The 15,957-nt window shown below is 33.0% G+C and overlaps 4 protein-coding genes across 10 annotated transcripts; all 4 read left to right on the forward strand.

Moving 5' to 3' along the window:
- The first annotated feature begins 462 nt into the window (after window positions 1-462).
- On the forward strand, window positions 463-3,702 carry LOC116844292 (MAPK regulated corepressor interacting protein 2). The gene is made up of 6 exons (XM_032815647.1): window positions 463-816; window positions 934-1,018; window positions 1,445-1,563; window positions 1,984-2,052; window positions 2,187-2,237; window positions 2,439-3,702. Exons 1-6 carry the CDS (start codon window positions 765-767, stop codon window positions 2,507-2,509), a joined length of 447 nt encoding a protein of 148 aa, XP_032671538.1. The 5' UTR covers window positions 463-764; the 3' UTR covers window positions 2,510-3,702.
- Window positions 3,703-6,462: 2,760 nt separating this feature from the next.
- LOC116844258 (putative 3,4-dihydroxy-2-butanone kinase) lies at window positions 6,463-8,396 on the forward strand. Of its 2 annotated transcripts, none has more exons than XM_032815544.1 (5): window positions 6,463-7,001; window positions 7,416-7,619; window positions 7,686-7,805; window positions 7,869-8,174; window positions 8,264-8,396. In XM_032815544.1, the coding sequence occupies exons 1-5, from the start codon at window positions 6,840-6,842 to the stop codon at window positions 8,351-8,353; spliced, it is 882 nt and encodes a 293-aa protein (XP_032671435.1). In that variant the 5' UTR covers window positions 6,463-6,839; the 3' UTR covers window positions 8,354-8,396. The 2 variants fall into 2 exon arrangements, with proteins under 2 accessions (XP_032671435.1, XP_032671436.1); XM_032815545.1 differs by having other exon boundaries at window positions 7,878-8,174.
- A 143-nt stretch (window positions 8,397-8,539) lies between these two features.
- On the forward strand, window positions 8,540-11,740 carry LOC116844256 (folliculin). The gene is made up of 8 exons (XM_032815536.1): window positions 8,540-8,742; window positions 9,079-9,454; window positions 9,605-9,710; window positions 9,861-10,135; window positions 10,251-10,363; window positions 10,478-10,807; window positions 10,934-11,168; window positions 11,410-11,740. The coding sequence occupies exons 2-8, from the start codon at window positions 9,150-9,152 to the stop codon at window positions 11,549-11,551; spliced, it is 1,506 nt and encodes a 501-aa protein (XP_032671427.1). The 5' UTR covers window positions 8,540-8,742; window positions 9,079-9,149; the 3' UTR covers window positions 11,552-11,740.
- On the forward strand, window positions 11,458-15,387 carry LOC116844257 (diphosphomevalonate decarboxylase). Of its 6 annotated transcripts, none has more exons than XM_032815541.1 (10): window positions 11,458-11,576; window positions 12,803-12,925; window positions 13,482-13,552; window positions 13,630-13,697; window positions 13,784-13,830; window positions 13,924-14,075; window positions 14,159-14,326; window positions 14,414-14,707; window positions 14,879-15,037; window positions 15,137-15,387. In XM_032815541.1, exons 2-10 carry the CDS (start codon window positions 12,874-12,876, stop codon window positions 15,284-15,286), a joined length of 1,161 nt encoding a protein of 386 aa, XP_032671432.1. In that variant the 5' UTR covers window positions 11,458-11,576; window positions 12,803-12,873; the 3' UTR covers window positions 15,287-15,387. The 6 variants fall into 6 exon arrangements, with proteins under 6 accessions (XP_032671432.1, XP_032671430.1, XP_032671429.1 ...); XM_032815539.1 differs by lacking the exon at window positions 11,458-11,576 and adding an exon at window positions 12,225-12,263; XM_032815538.1 differs by lacking the exon at window positions 11,458-11,576 and adding an exon at window positions 12,440-12,477.
- The last annotated feature ends 570 nt before the right edge of the window (window positions 15,388-15,957 follow it).

Here is a 15,957-nt window from a genome sequence, read left to right on the forward strand (position 1 = left end):
GATCAATGACGTATATACTCAGACCAAGCATTCTCGAAAAATATCGCGTACGATATTTCGATAAACAGGTGTAGTATACGTAACATAAACTATAGCTTTTTATAGAAATATCGTATGCGATATTTTTCGAAAATAAAGCCGCCGGAATCATTCAATTTTCCCTAGATTTCTATTGTGTTTTTTAGTGGAAACGGAATTATTCCGATCGAAATCTGTGATCTTCAGTGATTATCTGCGCTCCGATATTTATCGCCAAAACTGAAAATCTATAGTATATACTTGCCGTCGAAAAGGTTGTTTGGTTTTTTTTATAAGTTTCGGAACTTATCTGTCTTGTCCAATGAGAGATCTCTTTTTATTGGAAAATAAATTCTCTCATTGGACAAGACAAATAGGTTCCGAAAAAACTTACAAAAAAAAAGCAAACAACCTTTCGACGATGAATATGCATTAACTATAAATTTGCGATACTGAGGCTGAGTTCCGTAATATACATATGCGTGCATTTTCTACAGAACATAAACTATAGATAAATACGTGCATATGCGAATTACGGAACGCAGGCACCCGAGAGTGGGTATAGGAACCTAGCTTTATAAGCCGTGGCCACAGTTCGCCGGGAGTACCGCCGGGGTTGACACGTTATCAGTGAGGTAGTTGCAACAGTTTGCTTAAGAACAGCACGAGCGTGATAAACGATAGGTCTCGAATGATCTGGTATTGTGCTTGCGAGAGAGAATTTTTGCACTTGGCCGACGAGGATCATGTATACCGTGTCAAAGGGACCTAGCAAGATCGTAGCGAAAACACGACGAGGTACTAAATTTGGATTTTCTCCCAATGCCCGCTTCCGCCAGCACGGGGGACATTCGCTGTGTTCAAAAGTGCGTTTGGAATATGAGTGAGATTGAATCGAATTATCGTTTTTCGCAGGGATCAATCAGAATTTTGAGAGGTTAGAGACACTACGCGATCTCACGAGGAAGACCGGTCCCGAGGACAATCACGAAATTACTCGGTAAGAATGGTTTTTTAATCCCTTGTCAACGCCGTACCCACGTTCTTTCCTTCCCTCCGTGTTCTTCTCTTTCTCCTAACCATACTTTCGTTCTCTCTCTTACTTTTCTCTCTCTCTCTCTCTCTGTCTCTCTCTCTCAGCATTACGCAATTCGCAATTTGCTTCGCGAAAGCACAAACGCCAAAGTTACGTAGCATACATCATACATACAAATCTCATTAACACTTTCAACAAGATTTATTACGATTCGTATAACGCGGAAAGAAACCAGTTCCACTTTATATTCCCCATAGTGAATGATTGTAATATTTCTGATCCTAGATGCTCAATCACGCGTTGCGTAAGACGACACGTGTATAACATTGCGTGATGAGAAAAAATTATTTGTCTCATTACCTATGTTGAATCTAGTTTGTTTGTTCACAGTCACGTACCAAAACCAGTTTTTCATATGAATGGCAAATCAAAGCTCACCTCTCAAAGACATCAGATGCAAGAAGTTATCACACCGCAGCACGAGGAACTTATCAAATTCGTTTATGAATGTAGGTAAAACACACATGAGAATGTAGAATTAACTTTTGCTCTAATGGGGCATATATATTTTCCCTATCATTATTAATAAATTTATCCAATTAAATAAACAGCTTTTTTGGAATTCAAAATTATCAGTTTACTCTACTTGTTACCATTAAGACAAATATGCTTTCCCAAAAACTCCAATAGGACATCAGTATCCTAATTCTATTTTTTTAGCACAAATATATAACTTTTAATTTTTTATTATTAAAACTATATTAGATTAATGTACTTAATTAAGTAAAAGTAAAATGTATCTTTAAAAAACAAAATTAATAGCAAAAGGATTAATAGTTGTGGATTAAAAATTATGTAAATATGAAGGCTTAAGATTTATGTAAATATAAAGATATATGTCAAACAATATAATTTATTATCCTTAACAGCCTGGAATCAAGTTAATACACGACCAACAAATGAGTGTTGCAATGGCACAGAATGTACAGAATTTTGCAGTAAGTAGTTATGAAATAAATTAAAATTAATTTATGACTTATATAATCAAAACTGTTTGCTTCTTAAGATTGCATCAGAATATAGAACTGAGTACAAAAAAAATATTGTAGATTTATGATTGAATATTTTACAGATCCTAATTCAATAGTATATTATGATGGTGAACCAAATAATAGTCTTCAAGGTAAATATCACTATTTATACTTAAAATTTTCATTTAAAAAAATTGATATTCTTCATGTTATTCATAAAAATAAATTCCAAGATATGCTGTCAAAATATTTTATAATTATGTGGTGGTTTGCATATATCATTACTTATTACTCAATTAAAATTATATAAAATATTGAAAAATCACTGTGTAATATAAATATTATTGTTTCAGATTTTAAACCATTTGATTTAGAATCCTGGTGGGGTAAACGACTGTTCAATAATATCACAAAGTCGCTCTGAGACATTCAGGTAGTGGAAATTGTTTGTTCCTGAGGATGAAGTATGAAATAGTATACAACAGCAGCTGGTGTCATACAAATTAGGCAGTGTCGCGTTTTGAGTGTGACTTAAACTTGACCAGATTTGAAAGTTGTTATAGTGTCGAAAATAGAGCTTGATATGTATTGAGTCCTATCGAATTACCGGCGAAAATATCACTCAAACGATAAACGATTGCACACATAATGTGCATATATAATGTCACAAAGTCGCTAAAGACAGCAGCATAAGGTCGGAATACGCGCGACAGCTTCGAACGTGCACGCGTGCGCAAAAGTAGTCAAACACACCATTTATCCAAGTTTAATCTGAATTGTTTATATGCATTTGTTAACGATCTTTTTACGAAATATAGAAATATTTCTTTATTGTTGCTCTATTGTTAGGATTGCTCAATTTTAATAGCGCAGAGTGCTCGACACTCTTGTACAGAGAGCTTTGAAATGCTGGAGCAAAGTCGCAGAACTTTTAGTAGACAATAAGTAGTAATAAATGCAAGAAACGTGCAATCGCAAGCCCCACTATCGTTAGAAGATACTGAGTTCCGATTAGGTTTTAAAGATAAACACCAAAGCTATACAGAAGGCGCGAGCGCAAGAGTATACCAAGCGGGGCTAAGTACAAGCGAAGATCGCCTGGTTTCTTCTCTCAGCATATGGTATGAGTCCTGTGTGAAATTGATGAATTTTTATTCATAAAATGTACATATATATTGCATGCAATGATTGTGTGAATGCAATGATAATGTTGCGGGTATTGTTACAAATTGTATCCGAATATATTGATACTTTTATGTAAGCGAAGATTTAGCATAAATTCGTAGACTGATAACATTTAAGAAGATTGTCATACCGTTACTCACCGAGTCGCAGTTAAATGCCGCTCGCGTTACAGAGTATCACTCATTGAATTGTTATACTATGGCTGGTTGAATCGTTTCTTCCACCATTGTGTTATGTATTTTCGTTGGACTATTATACATGAGACGAAACATGTATATGAGCCTTCGGCCGGCGATAATTTTTGCAAACGCCGCGACACCGTGTCCGACAGAAAAGATATACACAGTTCGCAAGTGTAGTCGAGATGTAGTGCAGTGAAATTCGGCCATGTGTGGCTGAATTACATGATGAATAAATACCTCTTTATACACACATGTGATATCCTTTCTCATCCTATACTTCTTCTGTTGTTTTCCCGAACATAACATTTATCGTCGAGTGAATATGATAAGGATAAGCATTGTAAGATTTGAGACTCGTAGTCTCCTACCGCAACAGTCTTGGTTGATGATGTCAGAAACAAGGGAATATATGCTCAAAGTTTTTGCGAAGTACGTCGAAATAAAAAGTTATATCCAAAAGATGATATTCGCAATCTATTAAGTACACCTTTACTCTGAACATTTTCCTTTTGCTCTGATAATCAATAAATAATTATAAAACGTGTGTGTGTGAGAGAGAGAGAATGCAATCTTCATTTTTAACCTATATTTCCTCATTATTTTGTCGCATTAATTTTACGGCTATTTATTGATTGTTAGAACAAAAGGAAAATATTTGAAGTATCTTGGAAGTATACTTAATCGATTGCAAATTCGATTGTTATTTCTTGAATATATCTTCCATCAAAATGACCGCAGCGAAATGCCAGAAAGCTTAAGATGAATAATGAAAGTCTCTTCTAGCAGTCGTAGAAATAACTAAACGGCTAATTTATATTTTATGAAATCAAATTTGCTTTTTATTGTAAAATGTTACAAGAATTATAATCGGTATAAATAATTAAATAATGATAAGAGAGAGATAATCGTAATATAAAGCGGTATTTTATATTTTCACGTATCCAAGAGTGCGGTCCAACAACCGCTACAAATGCTGTGCAGTGTTTCTTCCTCTTGTTCTATTCCTCAGATTCGAATGAAGAAAGAGAAAGAAGTAAAAACGCTACAAAGCATTTGCAGAGCCCGCTGAACCGTACCCCAAATAAAATATTCTACAAATATTTTTATGAAATACAAATATTGTTAATCCCCGAATATGCGAATTGAATGTTCAATAAATATATATACAATATTGTATAGACAGAGATTTGTATATTTATAATAGAAAATAATGTGCTTAGAATACTCGCGTAAAATTTATTTACTGCGCATGTGCAATGCATTCATGTAATCATAAAGTTTTCCTAACGTTTCAAATAGTAATAACTTAATAATGTAATATATATCTACGAAATAAAATAATTAAGACTCCAGTGTTGGGATTCTGTAACTCGTTATTGAAGGTACAACTGTTTCGTTATCGTTGCGCAACTTTTATATACCGTAGAAAAACTGCACAACGATAACGAAACTGTCGTTAACTCCAATAACGAGTTACAGAATCCCAGCACAGAGCTCTTATTCTTGAAATAGTTGCGTATACGTAAATTTTACTGCGCAGGTTTAAAATACCATACCATAAAATAGCTGCACAATGAAAATTACGTGTACGCAAAAATTTCAAGAATAGGAGCTCTGATCAATCATTGTAGCGATATTGGATTGATGACGTTAGAAGTGAGAAAAATTATGCTAAAAATTCCTGTAAACTATGGCATATAAAAAAATATATCATTAAAATGATATTTGCAATTATATACTTGTGAAACTCACACATCACAATGTCTAAAATCGGAACATAAGACGTTTTAAAGACGTCTTAAGGCGATTTTTGGCCGTCATTTGAGGTGCTTTTCATTTCATAACCACGGTAGCGTTTGGTTGGTTAGTTTGGTCCACTTAACGCTCGCAACGCCATGAGCGTCATTCTATCTTTGTTGCTCGAGGCGTTGCGAGCGTTAAGTGGACTAAACCAACCAACCAACCAAACAGTATCGTGGTCACGAAACGAAAAAACGTCTTTGGTACCAGGGTTGGGTACGCATAATACTTCACGTTTTATGCGTGAAGTTTTATGTGCAGAAAACTCGAGTTACTGCGTAGATAACTAAATGAGGTTTTCTGCTGCATAAAACTTCTTTAGAGCTATTCTACAATTGCGTAAGCGTGGTCGTAAATGGTGTAAATGATTACGACAACCAATCAGAATAAAGTAATCAATGAATAAAACATTCTGATTGGTTGGCTTTATAACTGTTTTGTATATAAGATAAAGCATAAATATCATGATGAAAAGTCGGATCGACGTCGATTCGACTTTTCATTTGTGGCTGGGTAGGTTATTTTAAAAGACTTGGTTCGACCGTCTGGGAGTATGTACATGTCTCTATAGGATCCTTTTCGAACTATTTATTTTTTGGCGAAGTCGTACCGTTTCGGTGGTACGCAATATCTCTTCAAATCGTGTAGTATTAAGGTAAAGTGCAAGCTGCCTAAAACTATATATTGAAGGAAGAAATGTTATTTTAGGTTAGAGTGGGCACGTCTCAGGAGTTTTCTGCATTTTCTGCATGTTTTCTACATATTTTGCTCGTTCTCTGGCGACAATTTCCCGAAAAGTGGAGGGGATAATGTTGGTACTAAAGAAAATCTCTACGCGATATAATTTAATGATCTGTTCTTGCTGCACTGCTGAACTAATGCAAAAGAACTAATGCAAAAGATTAGAATAAGAAGAAACTTGTCTCCTTTCAATTTATTGCATTAGTTCAGCAGTACAGCTGAAAAGAACATATATCCATATATCAATCCGTGCGGATAGAATATAAACTTGCGGATCGACTTCGACGGAATGAACGTAAAACAGGTTGAGCCAATGGGTGCGTTCAGAAGACACAACTGTTGCACAACGGTTGAGTAATTAGTCAACGTAATTGGTTTAAAGTTAGGGATCTAACAGTAAGGACCAATAATCACTGACCGCTCACTGACAGCTATGTTTTCCGAACGCAGCCAATCACGAGCATTCCGTTCATTCCGCATTGCACATACGTTTCGTCCCATATAACAGCACCATAAAAAGTCCATGAGTTTTCGAAGTCGTTTTAACATATGCGTGTATATGTGTCAAATAACAAACTGTCACTAATCCGCAGAAATTAAAATTGTGTTGCCTAAGGGTTTTTGTTAGTATTAACATTTTTTCATCTAGTTTTCAGGAAAATATCGTGTAACCCTATTGAAGTCTTGCAGCATATTCTATTTACATTTAAAGTTGCCAGCGTGATGCGAGTAGGGAGCGCGGCTAGAACCCTCGACGTTCATTTACATTAAAATATAAATTTCTTGTGTGCGCGATAAATTTCAAGGAATAGTTTGTCTTCCAAGTTTGCGATTTAGAATAATAAAATGTCAATAATAGAAAAGTATTTAGGAGAACCTACAGAAGAGTATATAGAAGAGCTTATAGAAGAGCATATAGAAATGGATATAAAAAAGGAGCCAAACGAGGACTTTGAAAAGCGTTTAGAAGAATATGCACAAAAGTATATAGAACAGCAAAATCTTAAGGTTGTACAATCAAGTAGAATATTCCATTGGCCTGGTTTGCATTGTGCACTTGATACGCGTATTAAATAGTAATTTTCTATTAAATATTATAATATTGACAATGCATATCAACGACGGCATATTTAATCGATATAATACATCTTCTTGATGAGTATTATACCAGTTTAATATACCATTGTTTCATTATCGATATTAAGATTATTTAATAGAAAGTTACTATTTAGTACGTGTATCAAGTGTACGATATAAACCAGGCCATTATTATAATGTTATGATTACAAGCTATAATTTAGTGGTAAAAGGGTCACTGAGTCAGACCTGAAATCATAGAGAGAGAGAGAGAGAGAAGCTATAATTTATATCGACTTTATTATGTGTGACTTTATTTAGTATGTGAAAATTTTTAAATTATAGAAATGTAACGATAATAAAAAGAAGAAAGAGGAACCAGATATACAGATTAAAAAAAACTCACCATTTTTTATAGCTATATCATTTGCATGTGACGCCTTGATAGCATGTGCCAAACAATTAAACATAATGGGTGCACAATATAATGAAGGATATTATGGTGATTTACTTGCAATATGTGCAAAGAACATAAAAACAGAAATGGAGGTTGTATAGTGAATGAAGATAAATCTAGTTTTAATAGTTGCAAATAACTTGTATTATATATTACAGGAAAACAGAATTTCAATAAAACCTTCTAAAGCTTTTATGCAAATAAGTAGAGTTATTGAAAGTGAAACACGTGATTATCATAGTACAACATACTCATTATTTTTTAAGACTGCTGCCGAAGTAAGGATCATCCATGGTATAATTATTTTTCTTTCTTAAATTCGGAGTAAGCAACTTTAAAAGGTATTTCAGAGCTTTAAAACCCATGAAGATGATGATAATGATGAAGATGATGAGCCATTAACAGTTGATATGTGGTGGTCTGCTTTAACATCCGCAAATCAAATAATATCTGAGGCCACTGATTTGTCGGTTGGTGATCGATCTATGATGGATGCTCTAATACCCGCGGAACTTAGTTTAAAAGATGCGTTAGATTCAGGCTTAAGTCCCGTCGATGCATTTAGGAAAGCTGTCGAAGCAGCTGAGTCTTCTGCTGAGCAAACTTTGAACATGCCACAAACTCGCCTTGGTTACACACTTCACCAGGTATTACTCAACTATAACACATTTCACGTATATCATTTATTTAGTTACTCATTGATGAAACTTTCATGTATAATTTATATGTTATACAGAAGTTCAAATATATAGATTCTGAATCACATGCTGTTTGTATATGGATGAGAGCTGCTTATGAAGGTTTCAAACTGAAGTTTGGCAATTGAACACAATATGTATGAAAGAAATAAAATATCTTCCTTCCTCTTATGTTTTGCAATATGTTTGTTAATATGTTTCATATGTCCCAGTAAAATTATCCACAAGAATTTATTAACTGGCCATGGGCTATATGGGTTATCTTGATGTATGTTGAGCACCTAGTGATTAGCAACCCGATATGCAATAGCGTAAATTTAGTTTTGTTTTCATATATATGCAAAAGTATATATATGTATTATGTACACATACATATACATTTGCTGTGTGAGCCAATGTCGAGATTAGCTATCATAATGTCACGTGTCTCGGCCTCCCGACTTCATTTTTGTTTTATCACGTGAAAAGGATAGAAAAAGTCAACTTCGTAGTAAACTTTTACTAAACGAATAAACAGGTAAAATAATGTCGATTATCGTACCGTAAAAAATATCTTGATGGAGGTTATGTTATAAATTACTATATATCTTTTGAATAATAAATCAGAATTATATATTAAATTATGTTTGTATGTATGAATCATATATTATTTTGAATTTTAGCAAAGCTACGCGTAACCTTTACTTAAATTGTATTAAATATTTTTAAGTGTGTGTAATATATATTATTATGATATATATATGTACATTATTATAATATATGATTCTGTTTATTATGATACATATATTGTGGATAGAAGTAATAATTAAATATAAATTTATAAGAGATATAATTTTAAGATTAAATTACATAGGATCATGTGAAGAGAATTGTATTGAGTTTCCTAAGGATTAAAAACGGTTCAAAGATCAGTATCCAGGAGCAATGAATGCTGCAATTGCATTGTGTACCTTTTGTGAAATACATGGTCCCAAAGTAATATTTACTACACAAACATATCGTAACTATGATATGCAGAATATAGAGAAACTAAAATTTTATGGACCTAAAGAAGTATTGAGACAATACCATGTATCCTTAGAAGATGGGCAAGATGAGTGCGAAGGTTGTCAAAGCATTGGAAATATTAAATATTTAAGTAATGATCACGACACAAGGACATCTTTCTTATCTGCTCAACAATCACTAATGCAAGATATTGGAAACTTGTTAAAGCATGCATGTATTAGGTATAATTATTATAATTTATTTTTTTGTAAACTTTGGAGGTCTTAAATTTATTATAGGAATCAATTAAATTTAATCAGAGACATTGAAATGATTGAGTATGCAATTTGTTTTTTAAAGTTCTGTTATTATCAATAATTTTTACTTTCAAGGAGTCTGAGCTGCGAAGTACATCCTGGTAAAGAAGGTGTTTGTTACTTTGGAGATGAGTACAGGGGGCATGTTTTAAGTCATACTTTTACATTGAAAGATGCCCAGGTGAATTATGCAACGAAAAAGCATGTTTGGTAGTTATTACAACAAATTTTTCAAATAATGCCATATTTAAGTTGTTAGAACTTACAGTTTTTATCATATTTTCGTACAACTTCTCTTGCATTGAACGGAGGGATATCTGTTTCTTGACAGGCAAGAGGTTTCAGAAGATGGTGCAGTTTTATTGTTTTCATGAGGGACAAGCAATTCTTATTGAATATGTGGCCGTTTTTAATCGACAATTTAAAGGAAGTCATCAGAGAGTTGCAAGATTTCGCAGAGAAAAGATACAATGCAGAAGAGGCAGAGTGTTCACAAAGGGCGATGAGACTGACTACGGCAAATAATGGAGCAGGTTGCCATAATGCTTCAATCAAGCAGTCCAGAACACTTACTGACATAACAAATGAGAAACACGTGTTTGTAAGGTACAGTTCTATTACGTTAATGTTATGTTATATATTATAATTCTTTATTATAAGTTACATAAATATGTATGTGATTTTATTTACTTTACATATGTATAATATATATATGTTTCAGAATTCACATGTGGTTAGTATGGATTCTTAGTGCTGGTGCGAGACATTTCGTAGAAGTTTTCCCAATGAGTTTGCTAGACGACGAAATAAATTACAGTTTCGAGAATCAAGTTGGTTAGAACATTACAATATCATTCTCTTATCTATGTTAATGACTACTGTTGAAATGTATTTTTTGGATACACCTACGTTGTAATAGAAATGAAAATATCGTAAATTAACTTGCAGAAACTGAAGGAGGCTTTACCTTGGTGAACGCGAAACTACCGGTCAACTTAAATTTATATTCGGACGAGTCAGAACTTTCGCCGGAGTTTTCCGAGATCACGGAAAAATCTACCGTCGTGGTCTTAAGAGATCTTAAACGAGTACTTGGCAAGGATCAGTTCAGACAGCTACTGTATTCCTGTCTAACCGGTGTTCAAATTCTAGTAAGAGGTCCAAAGATCCAGCGATTGGAATCTTTGTATGGACTTAGTAGTCTCGTGCCGAGAGCGTGTCGAAGGGTGAAGACGCAAACGTCGGAATATATGGATCCTGACGCTTGTAACTTTATCGGTAACATATCACTCGTCATAGTTACTCATTAGATTTTATCAAGAAATTTTTATAAAATATTTCCATTATTCTATCAAAACATTACGATTAAGATATTCTTTATCAATTTCATGTTGAAATTTTCAGGAGTGGACACCTCAGTGGCGGTGCCTTTACCCTGTGCAAACGTATGTAGATTAGATATAATACTGAACGAACACCAAGTGGAAAACACAAATTCTCACATAATCAAGTGGACGGGCGTGTTACCAACGAAACTTCCGACAATGTTAACGAAGATCGAGAAATCACTCGACAATGAGAAGCTTGGGAATTCAGTTGTTAGAGCGCATTTTGCGACTCTTCAGGAGGAATGGGCTAAGTATGAATTTATTTGTCATTTATATAAGGTATACGCCACGTTTACCAAATTAATTCTCAACATCAGGTTCTTTAAGTGTTGTCTAAATTTTTAAATATGCAGAGAAGTTAAATATTTAAATATACAGAAATTCATTTGAAGTATTATAAGCAGAATAATTGCTAAATCTGACAGCAATTAGTGAAGTGTATCGTATTAAATTCTGAGTCTTAGTATTGATATATTTTTGTTATTATTACAGCATTGCGAAAGTTGTTCACGCGATGCACGGGCGAGGCCATCGCGGCGATCTCTCCGGACTCATGCTCAGTCTGGGTGCAGGACCTCAGGACAAGAAGCTGTTGGATGCTTGGTCTATGGGATTACCATCTAACCCAGCATAGTTCGCAAAGATTAATTCGTTCTATTGTACGTGTGTAGTGTAACATTTGGTAACATAATATTTATTGCAGATTATATTCACTCTTATTCAAGTTCCTTCGCCTTTGTCCAAGGAATGTTTGTGTGTTCAAGGTTGTGTCTTTTTTTATTTATGACTTAGTTAAAAAATAAAGGCCAAATATTTTAATGAACAGGTTTACTACATAAGCGTTATCGATAGGTGCTCATCGCATAAGTATTGTTTCATCATTTTAAATCGTAATATAATATATGATAACGTAATTGGAATAACAATAATTTCTACAATTGCGGGTGACAAAGAGAAAAGGAGATGATCATTTCTGCCGGAGTAAATTACGACAACCAATCAGAATAAAGCAATCAGTAAATAAAACACTAATTGGTTAATTCTTACGTTCACCACGCTTACGCAATGTAGAGCTTAAGCCCATTCTACAATTGTGTAAACGTCGTGAGCGTAAGAGTCAACCAATCCGAATGTTTCATTCACTGATTGCTTTACCCTGATTGGTGTCGTAATCACTTACAACTACTTACAAACACGTTCACGCAATTGTAGAATGAGCTTTGGAGCATATATATATATATATATAACGCAGGGGGAATGCAGGCATGAAAGTGTTCCAAGTGTGTGCGAGAGAGAAAACTATACGTTCCTATTCGTCCTCTGTGCGCATGCGTTGAAGTTGACAGGTTAGGTTATAGAGTTAACAGGAGATAAAAGTTATTTATTTTCTTCTCATAGAGCTCTGAGAATTTTTTCAGAATTTTGTATTAACTTTCATTTCAAAAAGCAAGAAAATGCAAAAAATGCAGTACTAAAAAGTTAATATAAAATTCTGAAAAAATTCTCCGAGAATTCTCTATGAGAAGAAAATAAACAATTTTTATCTCTTGCTATTTTTCGGTAAAGTTGATAGAATTCAAGTAAAAAAATATTGAAACCAATAATTTTGTAGTCCAGCAACAACTGATGCATGTTGGCGCATGCGCACAGAGGAGGAATAAGAATGTATATTTTTCTATCTCGCACAGATCTTGGAGACACTTTTGGTCTACAGGAGGCTACGCAATTTTCTCTCCATATATATATATATATATATGCTTTAAGTGTAGAGTGACCTTGACTGAGCTCACACACTATATGCATACAAATATATACTTTTGACATGTCAGTAATATATATATATACGTGTGTTCTTTAACTTTCTCTTTTATTTTTCACTGTGCAGTAACTGGAGACAGAAGAAGGTGGTAGAACAAACAAGTGTGAAAACAAGTGTTCAAAAATCGCATTGTAATCATGAATATTGTTACCTGCCTTGCGCCGATCAATATTGCAGTCATTAAATACTGTACGTATAACTAATTCAATTATTAAAAATATTCTGTCATTATCCTGTCAATAAATTTGTATAAAAGAAAGAGAGATTTATCATATTTTTATAAGAATATTTATGTAATTATACAGTTTGAAATCTTGATTCAGATATATTTGATTATTTAATAAGTATCATGCATAAAGTTGCAAAATTTTTGTTATCTTTAGTTAGTTTTTTTAGATTTTTATAGAGAAGTATTGATTTTTATAATTAATATTTTATTCATAAATAATTAAAATCATGTGTGTATGTATAATTTTCCTTTTTATTTTATGATTTATATTTGTCATAAATATAAAATATTTTATACAATTGCATACAGTATAAATATTTATCATACAAATATACTTTTAAGTATTTTTAATATTGCTTATGCTGCTATATGCTATTGGCTATTGGCTATGCTGCTATATAGCTATTGGCTAGAAGTTGATTATAGTGATAATATGCAAATATTAGCTCTCACATAACTGCCTTTAATCCTTATATATTTTCAAAGAACTAATTTGTTAAATCTGGATTATTTTAGGGGGAAAGAGAGATGAATCCTTAATTTTACCAACCAATGATTCTATAAGTGCTACCTTAGACATAAATCAAGTAAATACCTGAAAATTTTTAACAAATTTGAAATACATATATCTTGATAAAATATTCACACTTTATCTTGTTATTAGTTGTGTGCAAAAACTACTGTTATGATCAGCCAGGACTTTAAAAAAGACTGTATTTGGCTAAATGAAAGGTATATTAATAAAGTATTATTTACATATAATTTTATATTTCTTATGTTATTCATATATCATGTAATAAATTAATATTTCTTTTCAGAGAAGAGGATATAAAAAATCCAAGACTTCAGAACTGCTTAAATGAAAGTAAGTGTGCAGTTAACAGTTAAAAATGTATAGAAATTTATTAATATTATTTTTAAAGATATCTTTTGCATATCTTATATTCTTTTTTTTAAGTTAGGAAACTTTCGCAGTTGCCAAGTCATATGAATGATTGGAAAATTCATATCAGTTCAAACAATAATTTCCCAACAGCGGCTGGTTTAGCCTCCAGTGCTGCAGGATACGCATGTCTTACAGCAGCATTAGCTAAACTTTATAAAGTCGAGGTATAATCATATATATTTTCTTGTGTGTAACATTAATAGTATTTTAAAGTTATACAAATTTAACCATTAAAGTGTCCTTGCAGTGCGATATCAGTCTCATAGCACGTTCTGGCTCTGGCTCAGCATGTCGCAGTGTTCTGGGTGGTTTTGTGAGATGGCATATGGGATCAGATAAATATGGCACAGACAGTTTGGCAAAACAAATTGCACCAGTCTCTCATTGGCCAGAGATGAGGATTTTACTGATAGTTGTAAGAAAATGATAGAAGCATACTTATATTTGCGTGTACACAGATTTTAAAAGCGACCAAGATATTTGCATTATGTTAAACTTGTAGGTAAACGGTGAACGAAAAAAAGTATCGAGCACAATTGGCATGAAGAAAAGCATGGAGACGTCGGAACTCATGCAATACAGAATAGCAAATGTGGTGCCTGAGAGAGTCGATAAAATGCAACGCGCAATTATCCAAAAAGATTTTAAGACTTTTGCTGAGCTCACTATGAAGGATTCTAATCAGATGCACGCTATATGTCTCGATACATATCCTCCGTTCACGTATATGAATAACATTTCTCACAGTATTATAAATTTTATACATTCATATAATGATGCCGTGGATGATATAAAGGCATGTATAAATTTGAATATGAAAATTTTTCATCTTATTCTTTTAATTAATTATGTAAATTGCTGTATAAATATGCTGTATTAATTTATTGTTTGTAATTATACTGCTATAATTGTGGCACATGATAGGGATTGGTATTTTTTTTTTTATTAATGTAAAAAGAATTGTTAGGTTGCATATACTTACGATGCAGGACCCAATGCTACATTGTACTTAATGGAGAAAGATGTGCCAGCAGTAATGGGTGCCTTGAACTATTTCTTTCCTCCTTCTGAAAACATAGTTGAATACAAAAGAGGGTTACCGATTGAAACAACCAAACCTTCGCAAGTATGTACTTCATGTATAAAATTTGGATTTTACTTTATTTAACATATGATACTTGATATACTGGATTTAACACATATTGTAATTATTATTTTGTAACAGGATCTGTTGGAGAAATTGAAGTTCCAGAAACAATTACCAGGACAATTTCAATATATTATACACACTAAAGTGGGAGATGGGCCTAAATATTTGTACGATCCACAGGATCACTTATTGGATGGTCAGGGAAATCCTATTAAGTACATTTGACCTATTTTTTTATACGTTTATGTATCAAATAATTTTTATATATTATCTATTGTACAAATCTATTTTTTGAAAGAGCAGAAATATATAATTTATACTTTCAATAGTTTTATGCAATATTATAACTCCTTTTTGAAAAATTCAGTGAGCTGCAACTTAAATATAATAATATAATGGCCAATATATATATATATATATATATATACTCAGTCGAAACTCGCGCATACCCGCGCTTTACGATAACGCTTCTCGATTTTTGTATTTTAAAAAACGAGTCGCGCTCTCTCGTATCTCACTCTGTCTTTTCTCTTTCTTTTTCCAGTTACAATTTCAAATTCCTTTTTCGAAAATGTTGACCGAAAAAGAAAGAATAATGCTGTTTTTTTATCGAAAATTTGGAGACCATATTAGATCATACGAAGAAGTAACTGATCTACACATTCAATGCTGTATATCCTGATCGCAATTTTATTTCTAAATCCACCGTTCAGAAGACAGTGATACGTTTTTACGAAACAGAAACAGTTAAAGACCAAAATCCTTTCAAGCCTCATAACTCTAAATATGCCTAATAATAAAAATATTTTATTATAGGTTTTTGGAAAGCCCTTGAAATAGGCTACAAGAATATATAATAAAAAGTGGGGGATCCAATTTAAAAAATTCAATTTGAC

The sequence above is a fragment of the Odontomachus brunneus genome, unplaced genomic scaffold, assembly GCF_010583005.1.
Source record: "Odontomachus brunneus isolate Ranch 3 - 2012 unplaced genomic scaffold, Obru_v1 Obru_scaffold_040, whole genome shotgun sequence".
NCBI lineage: Eukaryota > Metazoa > Arthropoda > Insecta > Hymenoptera > Formicidae > Odontomachus > Odontomachus brunneus.